The 20,808-nt window shown below is 32.3% G+C and overlaps 1 protein-coding gene across 1 annotated transcript in view; it reads left to right on the forward strand.

Annotated features, from left to right (window-relative positions):
• Window positions 1-1,901: 1,901 nt before the first annotated feature.
• Window positions 1,902-20,808, forward strand: part of LOC106052735 (transient receptor potential cation channel subfamily M member-like 2) — a 41,579-nt gene continuing 22,672 nt past the window's right edge. The window contains exons 1-16 of the mRNA XM_056003532.1: window positions 1,902-2,131; window positions 7,764-7,853; window positions 8,020-8,105; window positions 8,213-8,387; window positions 9,668-9,848; window positions 10,371-10,528; window positions 11,304-11,487; window positions 12,880-12,986; window positions 13,102-13,187; window positions 13,308-13,516; window positions 15,693-15,793; window positions 16,671-16,805; window positions 17,079-17,132; window positions 18,561-18,578; window positions 19,321-19,408; window positions 20,483-20,580. Of these exons, the coding sequence (XP_055859507.1) occupies window positions 7,779-7,853; window positions 8,020-8,105; window positions 8,213-8,387; window positions 9,668-9,848; window positions 10,371-10,528; window positions 11,304-11,487; window positions 12,880-12,986; window positions 13,102-13,187; window positions 13,308-13,516; window positions 15,693-15,793; window positions 16,671-16,805; window positions 17,079-17,132; window positions 18,561-18,578; window positions 19,321-19,408; window positions 20,483-20,580 (1,755 nt within the window). The 5' untranslated portion in view covers window positions 1,902-2,131; window positions 7,764-7,778. The remainder of the gene's footprint in view (window positions 2,132-7,763; window positions 7,854-8,019; window positions 8,106-8,212; window positions 8,388-9,667; window positions 9,849-10,370; window positions 10,529-11,303; window positions 11,488-12,879; window positions 12,987-13,101; window positions 13,188-13,307; window positions 13,517-15,692; window positions 15,794-16,670; window positions 16,806-17,078; window positions 17,133-18,560; window positions 18,579-19,320; window positions 19,409-20,482; window positions 20,581-20,808) is intronic.

The following is a 20,808-nucleotide window of genomic DNA, read 5'->3' on the forward strand; positions in this document are numbered from 1 at the left end:
ATGGTCTTAGACTCTTAGGCGACCCCTGGCAAATAGTCAATCGACCCCCCAAAGGGGGTCGCGACCCAGAGGTTGAGAACCCCTGACATAGATGATCTAACTGGGAAGAGCTAGCTGACTTGTTGATCATCATTAGCAACACTACCACGGCATAAGTACGCAAATTAATGACGTAAAAAACATTATGATTACTAGACAACAGGAGTTCAAAATTGACATCAACATTGGAGGCAAAACTCTGGCAAATGTCATCAGTTTTAAATGAAGAAACCAAACCTGAATTACTGGTCTGAATTGCACAGTCCACGGCACCACTTGTAAAACGCTGATAACGGCATAACCCTCGACACTAAAATCAGACTGATGCTCTCCTTAGTCATGGCCACATTCTTGTATGCCTGCTAACTGCACAACTAGAGAGGAGCATGCTAGCAATGGGATTGAGATGGTAGAAGGATTCTAATTATCACATAGAAAGGCCGCATAACTAATAAAGAGGTTTGAAACAAGATGGCAATAGTGTAGTTTTATGGCCATATCACAAGGTCCTCTGGGCTCATATAGACCTTCATGCAGGAAACAGTACCAGGAAAGCGATGGGAAGAAAACATAAAAAAAAAAAAGGATTACATTGAAAGAGTTTCTATCCAAGTCAAAAGACAGAGGAATAGAGAAAGTAGGTCAACAGATCTTGTGTGGTGCCCCAACGATTCAAAAGACTAAGGGATATGCGAAGAGGAAGCTGTGAACTTGTTCTCATTGATGAATTTCTCTTACAGTCGAATGTGTCTGGCACTGCTTCTCTGTTCAATACAAACAATTGATGTAAACTCTAGCAGCTAGCTGTTTAAATGTTTTCGCAAAACAAAAACTTCATTCCTTTTTTTTCTAGCAAAATTAAGCTTACTATTGAAGACATGATAGTTGCTGTTCTCAGCTCCTTTTTTTATTTTTTGTAGCAACAAAGAAAATTTAGCCCTACTATTCAAACCAGCGCTTGGTAGACATTAATTTTTGTAGGCAGGCCGAGCGATTCAGGCCTATTGCGCCAAACTCTCGTCTGAAGACGTCAAAAAGCGCTACTGGCCCTGGCCAGACGGTTATCAACTTCCCTTGAAAGCGAGGCGTCATTTGACACTATACTACCCAGATATGTGAAGTGGTCTACCACGTTAACAGGCTTCCCATTTACGGTGATCTTTGGGGCTGAGTAGGTTTTGTTGGATGACTTCAGGAACATGACTTCTGTTTTCCCGAGGTTTACAGATAAATCGAAAGAGGCGGCAGCGTATGCAGATTCGTTGACCGCGATCAGGAGATCATGTTCTTTGTGAGCTAGCAGGGCGCATTCATCGGCATAGAGAAGCTCTGTTATGACCATTGCTTTTGTTTTTGACGTCCAAGATTGAACACATTGCTGTCCGAACGAAACCTTGATGTAGATGCCTTCGTGCAATCGCTGACTCATTTGACCCAGCATTACGCCAAAGAAAAATAGCAACATTTAAAAAAAAAAAAAAGATTAAAAGATTAACACAAATGATGGTCTCTAGATCTATTTCTATTTAAAAATAATTAGTGGATCCATACAATAGCTTAAAGACCGATTTATTAAATAAATGTAAGATTTATTTTTCTTTACACATTTCAGAAAGTCAAAGAGTTGTCAAATTAATAAATAAAAAATTGTCAAGCTCTTATTTAACTAGTTTCGCATATTCCAAGCATTTTTTTTAAACAAAAAAAAAGGATATCTTTATGATATAAATGTTATATTTTTAAATAATAAAATATATTATATTTAGATCCACTGTGCTGATTTAGATCTAGATCTTGACCCTACTAAACTAGATCAGTATTCGTTCGATTTTGCCTAGCTTTGTATGGTAGTCGGCATTATTGTTTACATGCATGGAGCAACCAGCTATGGAAGTCTGTAATCTATATAGATCTTCTTTCTGAACAAATACAACAGAAAGAGCTACAATCTTACTAGTAGATCTATACTCTATACAACATTTTTAGAATGTACTAGAATTAGATCTAGAATATCTAAAACGGTTCTAGATCTAGTCAATCTAGCTAGATGAGTAGATCTAGGTTTTACTGATCGAGTGTCGTCGTCTGTCGTGTGAGTAAAATTAAAACTACTGAACTGAACTAGTCTACATCTAGTCTACATGATCTAGTAATAAATCTAGTTACTAGACTAGATTAGATCTAGATCTTGATCAATATCTACTACTGAGTGAACTGAACTACTCATTACTAATTAGTGTCGTAGTATTACTATTAGTCATATTATTATTAGTAATATTATTAGTGACTCTGGTATACCGTGACTCTCTACTACTCTAGTCTAGGCTGCAATGACTAGATTTCTATAAACTTATAACGAACTTATAAAGATCTATAATTTTAAATTTAGTATAATAATAATCTATAATCTACACTAACTAATAACTAACTAGTCTAGTACTACTTAAGTATAAGTCTAGAATACTCTCTATTTCTTTTGACTATAGGCATAGGGCCATATAGGCCTACTGTCTCTAGATTAATAATATATTTATAGTTATATTATAATTTTTATATTAATGCTGTATATATATGCTAGATTGCTAGATCTAATATCTATGCATATTTCTACTGTATACCACTAGTCTCATCTCTTTATTACTATTAATTTTATCTAGATCTCTGTTTGATCAAAATCTATATAGATCTATATATATATATTATATATTTATATTTATTTATTTATAATTATTATATTTTGGTAGTATGTAGATCTAGATCTAATTTTAAGGCAGTTATCATAGTTATGGCGTTGTGCCCAGTCCTTTCTAAATCTGCAGGAGATTTATCCACATTTATTTGAAATTTATTTATCCGGTCATCACACCTGCCTTGTCATGTGTCATGTACCCTGGAATGTCATTCAATCATCTTGATGGTCCCAGATTCATGCCCTGCGTCTGACATCCCCTGTCTTCCTGTGGGAGGTTTGGACTAAAATAGGAAGTAGATTTTATTCATCTCTCAAAGAACATTGAAAACATGTAAAACATTTTACAAAACATAGTCAAACAATTAAGACTCCCTCTTATATTGTCATCATTATAATATTACTTACCATCAGTAAAAGACTTTGTGTTCTAATATAGCCTGTGGATCTATCACTAATGTAAAAGTAAAAACATCTAGTTTACATTATAGTGGGAGATGTGGTCGAGAGGCTAAGTACACTTGAACTTGGCTACTAATGAAGAGGGCGTGAGGTTTGACAACCAACTTGAGCAGAGGAGTTTACTGAGCGTCTAAAGGCAGCACAGAAAACCTTCTCCCAGATACCCCGCCCTCACTGGTTCACAAATAAGATTGGACCATATATAGCGCTGTGAGCATGCTATAAGCATGAAAGTAGAGCTATATAAAAGCTATAATTTATTTATTTATATGGTATCCTATTACTATATAATGCAGTGGTCTTCAACGGGGCGATATCGCCCCCTAGGGGGCGTTTTCAAGATTTTGGGGGGCGCTGAGAGCCAAAGGGGCGGTAGGGGGGCGCTGGGCACAAAATGGGGCGGTAAGGGGGCGCTGGGCATAAAGGTGGAAAGAAGAAACTAAAGGTGCTCTGAAACAAAACAAATTTTAAAATTTTTCAACATTAAACTAAATATAGACAAATTATAGTTAACTTGCTTCTAATTTAAGAATAGGAACAGCGTTAGAAATTGAGTTCGGGAATCCCATTTTCTATTTTAAAAATTCTTACAGTTTTGCTATGATTGAAGAGTATTAATTGTCCAAGTCGGCATATAAACGTTTAAGATTTGATAAACAAAGTAGGTAATACGCCTTTTAGATTATAGTTTATTTTATCTACATATGTTAATATATTAATATTTAAATGTTAATTGCAAAAAACATTACAGGTAACATTTAATAGAATAATTTAACTTTTTAAAAACAAAAAACACTGATAAAATGTTACGAAAACTCACTGGTATGTCATGTAATATTTCCTTGAGATTTAGGGAATTGCCACTAGAAAAATAGTAAGTTCTACTTTGATGGCATTTTCAGATGAGGTTATGAAACCAGGTCGGCTTCACAAACATATAGCGATATCCAAAAATAATTTAAGAATACTCATGAACAATTATAAAAATCTACAATTAAAACAATATTGAAAACAAAAAACAGCAAATCAGGATATGTTTTAGTGGCTTCTTAGAAAAATGCATAGCTTTTTAAAAATTCTTATGATATTGTTGAAAAATTGATTAAAACTAAATTTATTTTTAAACATGTGCAACACAAAAAGACTTTTTTTCTGTTAGAGATGAAATATTATTTCAAAATTGTCTTGTTATGTAGCTTATGGGGACTTATAGGAAACAATCAGTGGTTGGACGCTACAATAACTTCATAGGTAATATAGAATAAAGAACACATCTATTCACTATTCACATTGTGAGTTATGATACACAAGAAAAGTTTAGCCCACAATTTCATTTCTACTTGAATCTAATTATAAAAATGTAAATAAAATACAAACCCATGCCGAAAATAAGCGCATCTTTCAGCAGTTTTATGAAACAAATGATGAAAAAGGTGTTAGACTCTTGTTGTAAACTGAAGTTCGCTGGATTTCGAAAGGGGTTTGTTAATGGTTATGGCTCGTTTTTTAAGCTCTTGAATATTTTTTTTTGAGAAACGGGAAGATTCAACGATTGGCGATGACATAAAGCAGGCTAAAAAAATTGTTTTACATGGTAGGCATCTAACACAAATGAATGAAACCAACCTCCGACTGCTAGGAAAGAGATTGACTTTTATTGATAATATCATTTTCTCTTTTATCAAGATATTAAATTTATTTTAAAGAGTTTTACAATCTCACATAACTTGTTTGTTGACAAATGAATTACTGCCCAAGGACACCGATATCTATGCAATTCACATAACAATGCTCTATGAAGAAATTAAGATTCGCTTCTAAAATAAAAAATATATATATATAAATGACAATTATTAAACATCTGTTACTGACGTTCAAATTGAGTTGCATGAAAAAATAAATGTGCAAAATCATGTCTTCAGTAAAAAAGAATGTAAACATAGGAGGCACACAGTGTCGTAGCTAAGGTGGGGGGAGGGTGGAAATTTGAAAATCCCCGGGCCCCCATTTAAAGGGGGGGGGGGACCAAATTATTGCTTTTATTGCAAAACGCATCAGCCCCCAGAGATGTCAAGCCCCCTGGCCCCCAAACGATGAAATTTCCTAGCTACGCCCCTAGAGCCACAACTGAGATGTGGCTGCATTTAAATGTTTCAGTAAAATTCCAAACTTTGGTCGAAAATGGAATTATGTTTTAGCTATTCCATCAACATACATGGTGAACCTAGATTTAGTGCGTAACAAAGAATGAATAAGCAAAGAAATAGAGTGGGTGTAGCAAATAGAGGAGACCTTCGCCTTGCCTTACTTAAAGCTTGAAATTTCTAATATTGTCAGACTACAGGAGGCACAAGGTTACCATTAGCTTAATTTCAATTTGTAGTGAATTCAGCAATAATAATATTTATATTAAAAATTAAAACTAAATTTACAATTAAACCTAAAAACAGTAGGCCCTAATATTCAAAACTTCAAACGGAGACTATTCTTAGGATTTGAAAGAAAGTCTTTACAATTAATTTTTGTGTGTAATCACTGCAAATTATTTGACATAATTTTTGCATAATGATAATATTGGCTGTTTTTGCCTTTAATTCCGAAGATTACGGCTGAGTCCAGTGTTTCACATAACTACGCAAACCCAACTGCAACCTACATATTTTCCCGAAATTTATGCAGACAAAGCCGTTGTATGCTGGCTTTTCGTTGAGTATCAAATGTTTGTCCCGCAGATTTTGTAAGAGCTCTCGAACTGTTTCTCTCAGAGGCTATCTGCTGCCAGAGAATGCTGCCAGGTACTTTCCTCTATGCCAGTGAGAGCGAAATGGCGCCTGAATAAATCTTTATAGCGCTCACGGGGGAGAGGGGCATCTCAAAGCTCGTCAGTCACAGGCCAAGGAGTTCACGACAATCGCCTTTGGCATGCAGTTGTTTCTCAAGCGGGATAAGTGTTATTGACAGCATAAAAATTAATAGATAGATGATATTTTGTTCAAATTTGCCTTCTCACGCTTCTTTATAACTGTTTTTCTTAGAGGGGGGCGCTGGTGGATGTTTTTAAAGAAAAAATTCGAAAAGGGGGCGGTAGGCCAAAAAAGGTTGAAGACCACTGATATAATGTAATACATGGCGCTGTGATTTGGAAGCAGATGCCAAGCAGATGTGCAAGATGTGGGGACAGTTGGATGCCTGGAGGAAGCTGGTTGGTGGCCTGTGCCCCAGAAGGGACCACGGGCAGAGATGAGATGATGATATAATGTAGAGTATAATTATAAATATCTACAAAAGTCTTAACAATAATAAAAATCAATAGAAAATTTCAAGAATGTTTAAAATTTCACTATTTGGGTTGGCAAAGGAAATTTTACTTCTATTTATTTTGTATTCAAATAGTCATTTAGTTTAGTAAGAACCATATACAATTTTGAATACTGTTCTATGGATATGAAAAAAAAAAATGATTACGCTGTTTTGATGTGTCGTCTTTGAAAGAATAATATATTCAGTTGAATAGATTAATGAACACAGTTCCCCACAGTTTTATCACTTAGGATTTGGTACTAGATCTAGATCTATTAAAAATGTTCTTTTGAAGAAATTTCTTTACATTTTTGTCAATTAATTCTTGAGTTTACAAATCTTTCTTACATAAGTTACACAGTTTAATTTTTCCTGAATGGTGTACTATCATTCTTTCAACATCTTTCAAGTGTCTCGCTGATCTTATGATGTTTAAGATCTTTGCAAATGTACACACTCTACTGCCTTGAATGTCTCTCACTTCAGCATCAGCCTATCCCTCTCATTCTTAATTTTATTTGAATCACACTCCTCTTACTACAAGAGAGTTGTAGATATCAGAAGAATGAATTCTGGAATTTCATAATGTAGGTAAAGGCTTGGTTCTGTAGTGGTATTATAAGCTGAATGAGTCCCCTTTATATTAAGCTGCAATCTAAGGCTTAGTGAACACAAACATGAAATAGAAACAATAGATCTTTCGTGCTCATAGACTCTGCTAGCACAGTGGCTTGAGAAGCCTGAGAAGGTTTTATCCCACAAATTTGAATTCAGGTCGTTCCTTTTTTTTTCCTTTTGTAAATAATTTATTTTTTTATAATACTTTTTTATTGTTAGTCTAGATCTATTACAAATTTTATTACATGACTTATCCAAACTAATTGATACAAGAACAATAATTATAAGCTTTGTTTTTTTTTTTAAAGTATTTTTTTGTTTTTTGAATTTTGTTTTTTTTTGTTCTAGAAACATAGGTTTTATGAATGTAAAAGATAAATTTAGACAACATTGCATGTATTTCAAAACATAATTTTGCATTATCTCGAATGTCCTGGTCATTTTGGCCATCATTGCACCATTACATCTTATAATTAATAGAAAATAACAACTAATTAAGGATTAAGTTCAAGCTGTATTCCATCTATTCCTGTGGTTCTAAAGCCCTTTATGGGTTTAGCTGCTTTAATTTACATCTGTCTTGTATCTATTACGAATTATTTATATTTCTATAAAAAAAATTGAACTGAACAAAAATGTTTTTTTCCTTTTTAAGCACATTACCAGCACAATGGCCAAAGTGTTTCCAGATAAACAAAGCCATTCAGAAAGCTCAATTATGGACAAGTATGAATGTGATGAATCAGTAAGATTTATAAAATGCTTTTTATTTATTGACAAACCATTATACCCTGTTGCTAAAAAAAAAAGTGAATAGTTTTTACTTCTGTTACTTCTTTTGGTTTAAAATGAAATTTTTACTTCTCAAAACAAAAAGCATTTATTTATTTTTTATTTCAATTTCTGTACAGAATGAAGGAATGCAGTTTATTAAGTATAATATCAAATGCAGAGAATGTACATTTTTTAAGGAAAAACCAGAACAGGAGGCATTAGTGTAAGTTTGTTAGTTGATTTCTATAACAGAAATTTAAAAAATGCTTTTATTTCTAAATATCTTATATATTAGAAAAATTAATGTTTACTAATTTTTTTCTTTTCCAGAAAAGAAGAAGATAAAGTATGCTACTGTAATTACCTTAAAAAGGAGCATTCAAAAAATGCACTTAGACGCAAAAGTAGAACACATTTATGGAGTTTATCTGATAATACAGAGAAAACTCCAACCAATGCTTATGGAGAAATTGAGTTTGTGGGATTTGGAGACAGAATTGGGAAAGTATGTTTAAAAAACTGTTTTGCTCTAGAATTGTAGATTAGAAATATTTGTTGCTGTATTATCCTCAAAATTGAGGAAATATTTTCTGTATTATTTTCATTGATTGAATCAGAACTTATAAGTTATGTGTGCTTATGAAATCAATATTTTAAATTAATATATTGATTAATGGATTTTTCATTTACATTGAATGCATTATTTATACTCTCTGACAAAAGAGCTAAATACACTTTTGTTCCATTGAAGTTAGATACTATCAAGCTTTATATAAATGTTTTTCCTTGTTAAAATGCCATTATTTATATGTCCATGATTGTCATTGTTTCAATGCTGGTGGCAAAATCATCTAAAAGTTTCAATTATTTTGATATTAGCTTGTTTATTTGTAATGTTACTTTTTGTAAATAGTTCCTTTACATTGTCTTTAAACTTATAGTCTATTTTTCATGTGAACTATAAATGCTAATGTGGACAGTTTAGAAACACTACTTACCATTTGACAGCTGCACTGGGTCAGACACCTATCCAACATAGGGGTTAACCACAAACCAGAGATGCTCTTTTTTGTTGAGCTTAAAGGAAGATGGCATATCAGAGGTACTCCTGAAAATGCTATAATGATCAAATCAGCACAATTTGCTCCCACTGAGATAGAAGAAAGCATATGGCCACTGAAAGAAAGAGCTCTTTCTAAGATCGTGAGACACATGTTTGAGACTCATACTAGGGCTCTTGTCGATGTTGCTGATGATGAAAAGACAATTAGACCTCCATCAGATAATGGTTTTGTCCTCATTAGATGTGGAACTGGATTTGCATGGTCATGTGAAATACTGCACTCATCCTTAATCTTCTGAAGCACTTTTAACTTTAGTTCTCCTCACACCAGAGTTAACTCCTCATTTCCTAGAAATTTAAGAAAGAAGATGGCTGTCATTGAAAAGTTTTTTTTGAGTCTTTTTAAAATTCTAATTCTTGATGTTGAAGTTTGTGCAAACCCCCATTATCCCTCCCTCAAGAAGAGAAAGGCTGTACCAACTGAACATAAATAGTATAAACACATTTTTCAAATATAAGGATGCAAAGAATACTTAGATTCTGTCTTACAATTATCCTTAAAATTTATTTTGTGTAAACTTAGTTTATAGAGTGTAGATCTAGATCTATTATCAATATGACAATAGAGATGTTATATAGGTGCAACTTTTACTATTAGCTCAATATCAATGTTACCATTATGTTTTGGTCAGGCTAACACGTCTTTCTTTGATATTTTCCAGTATGTCAGAGTTGATGTGGACACACCCATGGACACCATGCTGGACCTTTTGACAAAAGTTTGGAAGATGGAAATGCCTAACTTGCTGATATCTGTCACAGGAGGAGCAAAGAACTTCAACATGAAGGCTCGTTTGAAAGAAGTGTTCCGAAGAGGCCTAGTGAAAGCAGCACAGAGCACAGGTACATTAGTCATTACCTGAAATTCAAAACATAGTTGTTAAAATGTATAGTTCAGATTTCATATATGTGGTTTAACTTATTAAATTGTTCTACTTTTTTTTTTTTACCTTTTGTTCCATAAAAAATTAATTATATAATTATTCATTAGCAAAAGAAATTTATCCATGGGTGTAGCTGATTATGAAGGCTCTAATAGGAAACAATACTATATAAAAGTCTCTTCTAAAACTCATGGAACTAGCCATTTTAAAAGTGCTTTCAAATATTAAAATCCAGAGGCACAAACATCTTTCTACCTACTAGCTTTTCCATTGTGTATAATAACCTGTTCCATAAAATGCAAATATAATTTAAAATTCATCTCTAGCTATACCAGAAATTCTACATACCTCACTGCCAAAGTGTTAACAAAATAATTGAAACAATTGTTTCAGACTTTCGAGAAAAAAAAATGAAGATGTTTTGAAATCAAATTAAAACAAAAAAGTGTTTTGAGTATTTTTTTTTTTATTATACTTGCAGGTGCATGGATTGTCACTGGAGGCACCTACGCTGGTGTAATGAAACATGTTGGTGAAGCTGTCAGAGACTTTGGTTTAACGTCCCAGGGAAGAGTAACTACGATTGGTATAGCAACTTGGGGCTGTGTACAGAATAAGGAGCTGCTTATCAGAAAAGATGTGAGCATATAATTTGAAAGTTACTATGCTACTTTTAACACTTAACATTTCCTCATGCTGCTTTAGCACATTCTTTAACTGTAACATTAATTGATTTTGTAATGAACATTTCAATGTAATGAACATTATAAATGTTCAGAAAATATGTTATCGAGTTATAAGTCGGTGAAAGCCTCACACATTGGAGGAGGTCTGGTGGCTGTGTGGTAAAGCTCTTTGGCTTCTGAACCAGGGTCCCAGGTTCCAATCCTTGTAAAGACTGGGATTTTTAATTTTAGGATCTTTAGGGCACCTCTATTTCAACCAGTTCTAATTGGTACCTGACTTAAGTCGTGGAAAAGTATAGGCAGTTGATCATTGTGCTGGCCACATGACCCCTATGTTAACCATGTGCCACAGTGAAACAGATGACCTCTACATCATCATCATCTGCCTCATAGGTTGCAAGATCTGAAAAGAGAGCTTTACTTTTACTCATATACTTAGGGCTACCTATCTCCATTTTTGAAGAAACATCTGTAATTTTCCTAATTATAGTAAATATAATGCCAATTGACATTTGCAACTATTTCAATGGAATATTCTTTAAATAAAAAAATTAAAGTAAAGTTCCAGATCTTGCAATCTATTGGGCAGATAATGTAAAAGTCATCTGTTTTTGTGACTGACGATTAACGTTTTGTGACTGACGATTAAGGAGAATGTATGAAATGTGTCATTTACTAATTAAGATATAAAGTTAACATATGAATTAGTTCGAAACTTCTTGTTACAGGAAGACAGCAACCACCCGGTAGAATATAGTATCCATGGCGAAGTCAAGCCCAAACAATCATTTTTGGATCCTAACCACTCTCATTTTATATTAGTGGACAATGGCACACAACACCAGTTCACTGTAGAGATACCATTTAGAGCCAAGCTGGAAGAAGCAATCAGTAAAAGAAAGACTGGAACAGGTTAGCTTACTCCTTGTGGTGATAGTCTAAAATGATATCACTTAAGATAAACTTTACCTTCGTTTCAATAGTTCTTTTTTTATATCAAAACAATGTTGAGAATTGAAACTGAGAAAATATTTAAATATATAAAAAGGAAAACAAAATTAATTTGAAGTATATTTTTATAATGGTTATTTGGGATATTTTCGAAAACCAAAAAGGACTAATTTTAATAAAAAAGTTGATTATCTATGAGTTAAAACCTAAATACTTCAGAACTTCAGTGCTATTTTAAATTTTATTTATACTTGTATTGATTACTAATTAGTTTCTAAAGCAAATACGAATTTGTATGAACTCATATAATTATATTTTATTGGCTCTGTTTTGTTTTCCTGATTAATAGGATTTTGCTTTTTATTTTTAATGTCTACTAATATGTATGCACACATCTTAGCAATTGAAAGAAATCATACCACATTGGATGCTTTAAGATTGTCAAAAATAAATAGCAGCTTTGTGTATCTCCAGATGAATTGGCGTAATACTAAGACCTTAAAAAAAAACAAAAAAAAACATGAAAACAATTGTTCCTGCTGCAAAATTATGCCTGTTAAAAAGTCTAATTCTTTTATAGTATGTTTGCAAAACAGGAAAGCAGAAGATGGGGGGGATTCAATGTATCCCATCAAATGCCATTAATTGAGAGGATATAAAGAATGAGTTTATACTGTAATCATGACTTCTGTCATTAACTGTCTCTGTTCAACAGAAACAGATTAGACTAACTGGCAATTTCTTTCAGATTCAAGTACTCAGATAACCTGAGACCTGAAACACAAAAATGGTAGATTAAGTTGAGGGCACCCATAACACATAGGAGGCATTGACTGAAATGATACTGATATGAATTAATCTGAAACAGAGCTCTTGTTTCCAAAGCTACTGCACAGACTGTCAAACTAATTAGCTAAAATGTTCATGATAACCTAATATGATTGCTATTCAGTTTTAAATTGTCAATGCTAAGCTGTGATATGTGTCAAAACCATTTAAAACAAAGTTGGCATCCAAGACTATTGTCCATATTAAATTTGTAGACATTTATTTGTTTAGTAGAAAATGAGGCTGTTTAAAATGTAAGGACTCCCTGTGGTTGAGTGTTGTTGCTGCTTACCAACCAGCACTCTCTCAGCAACTAACTGCATAGGCCAATGTAACTTTGATGATGTTCAGTAGTCTTTGAGGTCTTGAGTGGGAGCTTTATAAATGTTATAAGTATTAATTTTTAAGCGCAATCTCAATTTTGTGTAAAATTAATTCTTTACATTGAACATAGCTTGGAACCACTATTGGCTTAGTTCAATTTATTACTTGTTGAATGGTTCACCTATGTGTTTTTTGTTGTAGATGCCATTACTGTGCCTGTTTGCTTGCTTGTGTTAGAAGGTGGACCTGGGACACTGGAAACTGTTTACTCTGCCTTGAAGAGCACAACGCCAACTGTAGTCATCAAGGTGATTTTTTTTTAAATTTAAAACCTTTACTAGATTTGTATTTTTATCCAATTTCATATTGCCAATAAGTCACATTTGTAAAATTAAGCTGAAGACACCTGTTTTACTATTTCAGGGCTCTGGTAAAACTGCAGACATTTTGGCATATGCTTACCAGAATACCAAAGAAGAAGAAGTCAAGCAGGAAGAATCTGGAAAAAAGTAAATGAGCAGTCTCTTTTCATTACAAATTATTTGTTTATAAACTGAAACTTTAAAAAAAAGGTGGCTGCATATTTACATTAATAATTATTTAATTTTATTTTGCTTTGCATTGTTTAGAATAATCAACACTTTAGATCCTGATGCTGAGGAGAAAATCAAAGAAATGATCAAGTCTTCCTTTGGTGTGGCAGAGCTGGAGATTGAGAAATGTTTCATTTGGGTAAAGGAGTGTTGTGCTAGGAAAGATTTACTCTCTGTCTTTGAGCTGGACTCCAAAAACTCTGCTAAAGATGTGGATTTGGCCATACTGAAGGCTCTTTTGAAAGGTAACATCATCATTAACTCCATTTGAGTGAGGGCTTGAGAGATTTAAATCCTCTCTTACTAAAGCCCTGGACAGAACTCCCTTCTGTTTTGCATGGTACGTGTATGTCACCATACAGGTTTTTAAAATGTATGGTTTCCCAGACCTGTTGAGACAGAGATCAGCACTTCTGGGGAAGTCAAAAGAATATGTTTCTCTTCTTCTTCCTCATGGGGCAACGTGAGTCAAACTTTGGCCTGAGCCATGTGGAATATGAGCCAATGGGACACTGGTCTGTGCTATGATAGCTTGCTTAGGCCAAGGCAGCCTTCACCATTGGGAAGTGCGGTTAGGGCGCATCATGTGCTCCCAGACTCCGCGAGCTTTTTGGGACTTGTCCATAGCACTCAAACCACTTTTCCTTTTCTTTTTACAAAGCTTATATCAACTCACTTTGTCTCTTTGTCTGTCTTTCTTTCTTTCTGTCTCTCTGTTTCTACACATTATTTCTCCAACACCTTATCTCAGATTAAGCTGAAATTTAGCACAATTATTTCTTTTACTTGACAACACAAGAATCAATAAAAAATTTTACCAGTTTTTTTTATTAACTATTGGTAATTTATCATTTTGTTTGGTATCTTGAACAAGTGAAAGATATTGTACTTGACAGTTGTGGTGGTATAAGTTGGATTAGTCCCCTTGAGGTCTATTGAACCCTGATTGAATCTTTTTATGCATTTATGTAAACATTCACTAAGATACCTCCTTCTTCCCTCTCCCTTTTCCCAACTGGTCCAGACAAGTGATAGGATCATAGTACATTGAGAAAGCTAAAAACTAAACAAAATCAATTGGTAAAAATATTTCTAATTGCACTGATTTATTATGTCTAGGTCTATAGCCAAAATAATTTCATGACTGATCCAAACTAATTGTTATGATTACACATAATAAATATAAGTTGTTTTTTTTAAAGTATTTTTTATTTAATTCATTTTTTTTTATTGTTGCCAGAGCATGATGAATGATGTACTTATTTTGCTAATAAATTTTAAGGCCAGTCAAAATGTTTGGGGTACACAATGTTTTAAACAAATGGGTAAAGATCTTTTCTTTCTAAAGTATTTTGTTGAAAAACTGTATGCTTAAGTCTCGTAAGAATTTCTAAAAACACTATCAGAAGCTGAACTAGAAAATTGGCACTCTTCATCTTATGGAATTTTCTCTTGACTAAGTTTTGCAGAAATGAAACAAGTAATCTAAACAATTTTTAAAAAAATCAATTCCTTCTTAATGTGGAAATAATTAAATAAAGAAAACCATTCTTTTTTTTTTATTTCAAAATTTTGTAACAATTCTAGTTAGAGTACATTATAATAAATAACACAACACATAACGGGTTAAATATAAAGGAATTCTTTTCTTTGCATTGTCAATTTGCATTTGAAGTCTCCACGCATTCCAAATGTTATCTCTTTGGCATATCAATTTCTTCTATTTTTTTTAAATTATAAAATATTCTATTCATTACTTATTTAAAAAAAAAAAACTTTTTAAAAATGAGTTTGAATTGAATGGCTTGTGATAAAAAAAATCTTGCAAGCAAGGCAAACTAAGAAAAAAAAAATTATTGAGTGCTTTCCAGTGCACTCTCTGTTAGAAGTTTGCCATTTTCCATCTTTATTGTTTGTTAATGTTAATATTTATGTTAACAGTAAAAATGTAAAGTTCCCTTGTTGCAAACTGCGAAGGGTCAGCTTATGATTTTTCCTCAGGGTTAACTCCCAAAGCCTATTTGGTGATTGGGTATGAATTCAGAGTTTTTCTTCTTCTAGGCTGATAGCCAGCCAAGGCTAATGAGCCCCTCCTGCCCAAAGCTTACTGGTTTAGGCGCCAGTTACTTGCCTTGTTAATGTTAATATTTGTGTTAATAGTAAAATAGTAGTTTCCCTTTCAAACCTTCCACTCAAGGCAGATGGTGTAAGGACAGTAAAGGTCATCTGTTTCTTTTGCCCACGTTGACGAAGGTGTCATGTGGTTAGCACAATGACCAACTGCCTTTACTTTTACCCTATCAATGTCAGGTACCCATTAGATCTGGGTGGACTCAGGCATCTTAAAGATCCCAAAATTAATTTATGTTATTATAAATCTTAAATGTTATTTTAGCTAGATTTTTTTAAAAAACTTTGCAGCTAACAAAAATCAAGCAATAGATCAACTAAAGTTAGCACTGGCATGGAACAGAATCGATGTTGCCAAGTCAGAAATTTTTACAGATGACAGAACATGGCCAGTAAGTATGTTACCATGTCTGACAAAAATAGTAACTTGGCTATCATCTAAAAAAGATAAGGCTAGTTGTAATTTAAAAAATGTTTAGTTGAGAATTAAACAAAAGTCCTTCGTTATTATATTTTTATAAATTTTTAAGTACAGTATTCCACTAAATGAAAACGTTATTGATCAATTAAAATATGTTGTAAATTAAGTTATATAGAAGGATAGATATTTCATGAAGCTAAAAGCAACAAGAAAAAACAAAACAATTTCAACTCACTATAAATAGGCTAATATAGAGTATATGTGATTATCCAAGTGCAAAGCATTAAAACTCCACTTTCAATAACTATACAATAATTAAAGCTATTTCAGTCACTTAATAAATATATGTTTCATTTAAATTTGATTAGCTTATTAAAAAAATATAGTATATCTAGGCCCATGAACTAGAAACCAGTCTTTTTGTGATTCTTATTGACATCATGTATTCAGTTCTCAAAATGTTTTTTTTGTTAATAAGTGAAATTTGGTTAAATTTAAAAAAATTGCTATACATGTAATAAGTATATTTTATTATTTATGGGATAAAGTTCAAAACTTGTTGAACACTTTGCTTTATGTACCTTAAGATATGCCCATAAGAAAGGCCCCTGTCAGTTCATGTTCAGTAATAACGCAGACTGTTTGGTATTTTTACATCAAGGCTATTGAATTGTAACGTGTAGTTATTTACAGAGGTCACATGACTTTATATGATTTATGAAATCAAAACTACATATTTGAAGAAAACATGGATAAGAGAATATTGTTGGTTTAAAAAATTGTTCTGAAAATATGGTATTACATTCAACAAAGATATGAATTCCATTTTGTTTCAATAATGTCACCAGACTGGTATGCTGGATGAGATCATGATGTCTGCTATAAAACTGAGCAGGGTAGATTTTGTGGAACTTTTCCTGGACAATGGTCTGAGCCTGAAAAATTTTTTGACCAAAGAAAGACTGACAGCTTTATACAACACAGTGAGTACCATGACACACACATCTCCACAACTTATCTTCTGATTTTTAAAACTTATTTTGCATTTATGCATTTTTTAAAAATCTTAATAATTAAAAAAACAAAATATTAATACAATATTAATAGAGGTCCACAAGGCAATGCTAAAAGCTGCAAGGCTGAAATCTATCTGGAAACAAATAGAATATAAATTTGTATCTCATTTTTTTTGTTGATTTGTTAGTTTTTTTTTATTAAAAGTATTTTTAATGTTTTTTGTTGTTGTTTTTCTTCAGATCCCACCCAATTGTTTGCTACGCACATTGTTGATGAAAACTAAGAGAAAACATGTAAGGACTCGAGTAACAATTTATGTTGATTTGTATTCTCCTTAGGAGCTGTAGGATTTCAGAATTCAGGGATACTTTAACATTAGCGAATATATAAATATTGTTGTAAATTTAATGTCGATGAATGAGCAAGGTTTAAATAACTGATTTTGTGTATAATGAAGAACAATGTTAAGATCACAACAAATAAATCTTGATAGAAAGAAATAATTAGTATTTTTACGAAGCTGATTAAGATTAAATTCAGTCTTATTTACGAGGACTTCTCTAGTACAGATGACTCCTTATAGTCAGACAGTTACTTGAGATTGCAAATGTTTATCTGTACTTTTTAGAATTTAACTGTATATGTAAAAAAAATCTATTTATAATGTAATGAGCTAATCAATTTTGACTTTCAAGGAAAAAGTTATTCATTTAAAAAAATACAAAACATTTAATTTCACCTCTCACACACTATATTTAATTACATTTTAAGCCTACCTTTTGTCACGAATCGATATTGTGACCTAATTCTACCTGTTTCTAGAAGCAAGGGTCAGGTCATATAAAATGCAGAACAAACACACGCTAATTATAATCATCCAATCAGGGAAATAAGTCAGGGAAAAAAATAGCATACTTCAGTTTCTAGAAGGTCATAGTTAATAAACTATTTAGGATAGAAGTTTCTATGATTCTGGAAAGTAAGAGTTTAGAAAAGTATAAATTAAGGGAAAGCTAATTAGTCAGGGTCCATGCATAGTGACTGTCTTGTCTTGTAGTGAACTATTAAATGACTGCTGGTCCATTAGTTGAAGTTGTATCATAAAATTGTATATAGTTAAGTTGTTTAAATAATAAATCATATCAGTTGAAGTTGTATAAGTAAAAAGTTTAATAGCATCTAGAGAATTTAAGTCAAGGTATTAAATTGAAAGTTTATTTCTATGTTTAGTTTGATGAAGTTTAATAAAGAGGAAAGAAAGAACACAGATGTTTCTTCAATTTGTTGTCAAGTTATTTATATACATCTCCGGCTAGATGATTCTGTTTGAGCCATTAAGAAGAAATTTCAGGCAATAAAGAAACAGAAATCATCACACCTATATTCTAAAAATATACTTATTACATTGTAAATAAAGAGCATTAATTTATGTCGGATTGCTTAGTGTGTTGGATTACGAAGTGTTGGAGTATTCAAGAGTCGACTGTGTACAAAATAACAAGAGTCACACGGAGAACAAGATTTATATACAAATAGCTGAGGAATGGAGAAGGGAGATAATTCTTTGGAAAACAAAATATTGTAAATTTATCTCTCTTATATAGCTTTCTACTACTTAATTGTATAGGCTATTTGTTTTAAAATTCTGTGTTTGCAACAATGAATGACATATATCAAACTAAAGTTTATTACTAATATAATTTAATGCTTTATTACTTCAGGGTAAAGGCTGCTCTGGGGTAAGTCAATTTAATAAATAATATAATAATTTATAAAGTAATAAAAATTAAAAGGCAACAAAAAATACATTTATAAATCTAAATGTGAAAGCTAACAAAACTTATTTCACAGAGAAAACTTGGTCGACCTTAGATTTAAATGTTTTGATTTAAAATATTGTGATGAATTTCTTGAGCTATATGTATTAGGTATTCAATGTCTGTTAGAAATATTGTCACTTTGCTGTTCTGGACTAGCAGCGTTGTGATTGTAATCAGTTTGAATGTAACAGAAAATGTTACTTTAAAATTATATATGTTTTCTCTTTTTACCATGAGGGGCCATGGTGGCTGAGTGTTGAAAAGCTTGACTTCAAAATATGACTGGGATTTTGAACCCCTGACTCCACCCAACTCTAATGAGGCCCTGACCTATAATGGGGTGCTAGCACACATTTTGCCCTAGAAACAGATGAGATTTAAATCATTCACCACTAATGAGGGAGCCTCTTTTACCTTTAAAAACTATTTAATTGTTTTTAAACAACAATTTTTGGTCTAACTGTTAACTGTTGCTTTAATATTTTATTGTTCTGCAAAGGGAAAAGATGGTCTTTGGAAGTGTAAAATGCCACAGAAATTTTATTGTTCCAGGAGTTTACCCTGGTAGAAGTTGATCTGTTACTTGATTTCTTTGTTGTCTCAGCAGTTTATCCTAGCAGATGTTGGTCTAACTGTTGCTTTCTCACTTTTTTTGTTGCAGGAATTTACCCTGGTAGATGTTGGTCATTTGTTACAAGATTTACTAGGAGACTTTTACCAACCATGTTACCTTACAGATGGACAATCAAGTAGGATTTACTAATTTTATTCATTCCAAGATTTCATTGTTATTTTTACTTCATATTAACTACCCATGCGAAATTTATTCATATTAATCTTACAATTATGGTTACAGTAAAACAGACATAAAGTATCATGTGACTCATTGTTATTATCTGTCATAGTAGTAGTGAAGTATTCTCTAATTTTAAAGAAATGTTTCATTGGAAGGACAAAAATTAATTTTTAAGTTACCCCACAAGTGCAGGGACATTATGATTAAAGTAACCCTGTGCAAATATTATTCGTTCTTTTCAAATACTAATTGGTGGACAATGGATTGATTTGTTCAAATTTAAGAATACTAATAGTGACCAGAAAAAAAAAAAAAAATTCAATTATTTTTTATATTCAGTAATTTAATTAAATTTTTTTTTTTCATATTTAAAAGCATTCGGATTGATTAACAAAATTAACAATGTTTGAGTGAAACTGGTGTGAAAATCTATTTCATTTGCTATTGTTATAATGTTTTGTTCTGTATAATGTACTACTTATAAAACAAAGCTTTTGAGCTTGTGATTTAGGTCTTGTGGTGCCAAGACAACATGAAGGCATCAGTCTACCTGATAAGCTTGCTAATTGTTTTTGAAAGTTGTTAAAATAATGCAGTCTAGATGGTTGCAAAAACATTTTCATGAATTTTCCAAATTTTCCCAATTCTAAATTTGATTGAGATCAAATTGAAATGCAAATTCATATTTGAATAACTAGCAGCTGGAATGGAATTTCTGTTTTACATGTTTAAGATGTCCCGTCGGATTTGAAGATCCCTTACATCCCAGCCCTAAACTTATGCAGGACGACAGGGGATGGGAGCAGGCAGGGTTTCAACCTGGGACTAGAGATCAGTGAATGACAGTTTAGAGTGCATACCACATGACCAGGCAGCCATCCTAAATGGACATCTGATAGATGCAACTTTTCTGTTTTTCTTTCATTATGATTTTCATATCTTCATATCTGTTTTGTGAAAATTGAAATGAAAAAAGCAATTTATTCCCAATCAATGAAACTCAATATTTCTTTTTGTGTAAACATAGATTTGGAAACTTTTATCACTCCTGCACAAGAACTATTTATCTGGGCTCTACTGATGAATAATCTGAAGCTCTCAAAACTGTTCTGGAGGGAAGGCAAGGTATTAAAGTTTGTTTCATGTTTAATCTGATTTATTATTTTTGATGACCTACATGACCTGATTAAATTATCAAATCATATGAAATCATAATTGACATTTAAAAAAAATGAAAATATACTTCAAACCTGTTAAACCTATTAAAGACATAAAAATAATTTTAAGATTGTTAATTTATTAGAAAATATACATAATGCTGTTTATTAGTATAAAATTAGCATTGCTTCAGTT

The sequence above is a fragment of the Biomphalaria glabrata genome, chromosome 11 (assembly GCF_947242115.1).
Source record: "Biomphalaria glabrata chromosome 11, xgBioGlab47.1, whole genome shotgun sequence".
In the NCBI taxonomy this organism is placed as follows: domain Eukaryota; kingdom Metazoa; phylum Mollusca; class Gastropoda; family Planorbidae; genus Biomphalaria; species Biomphalaria glabrata.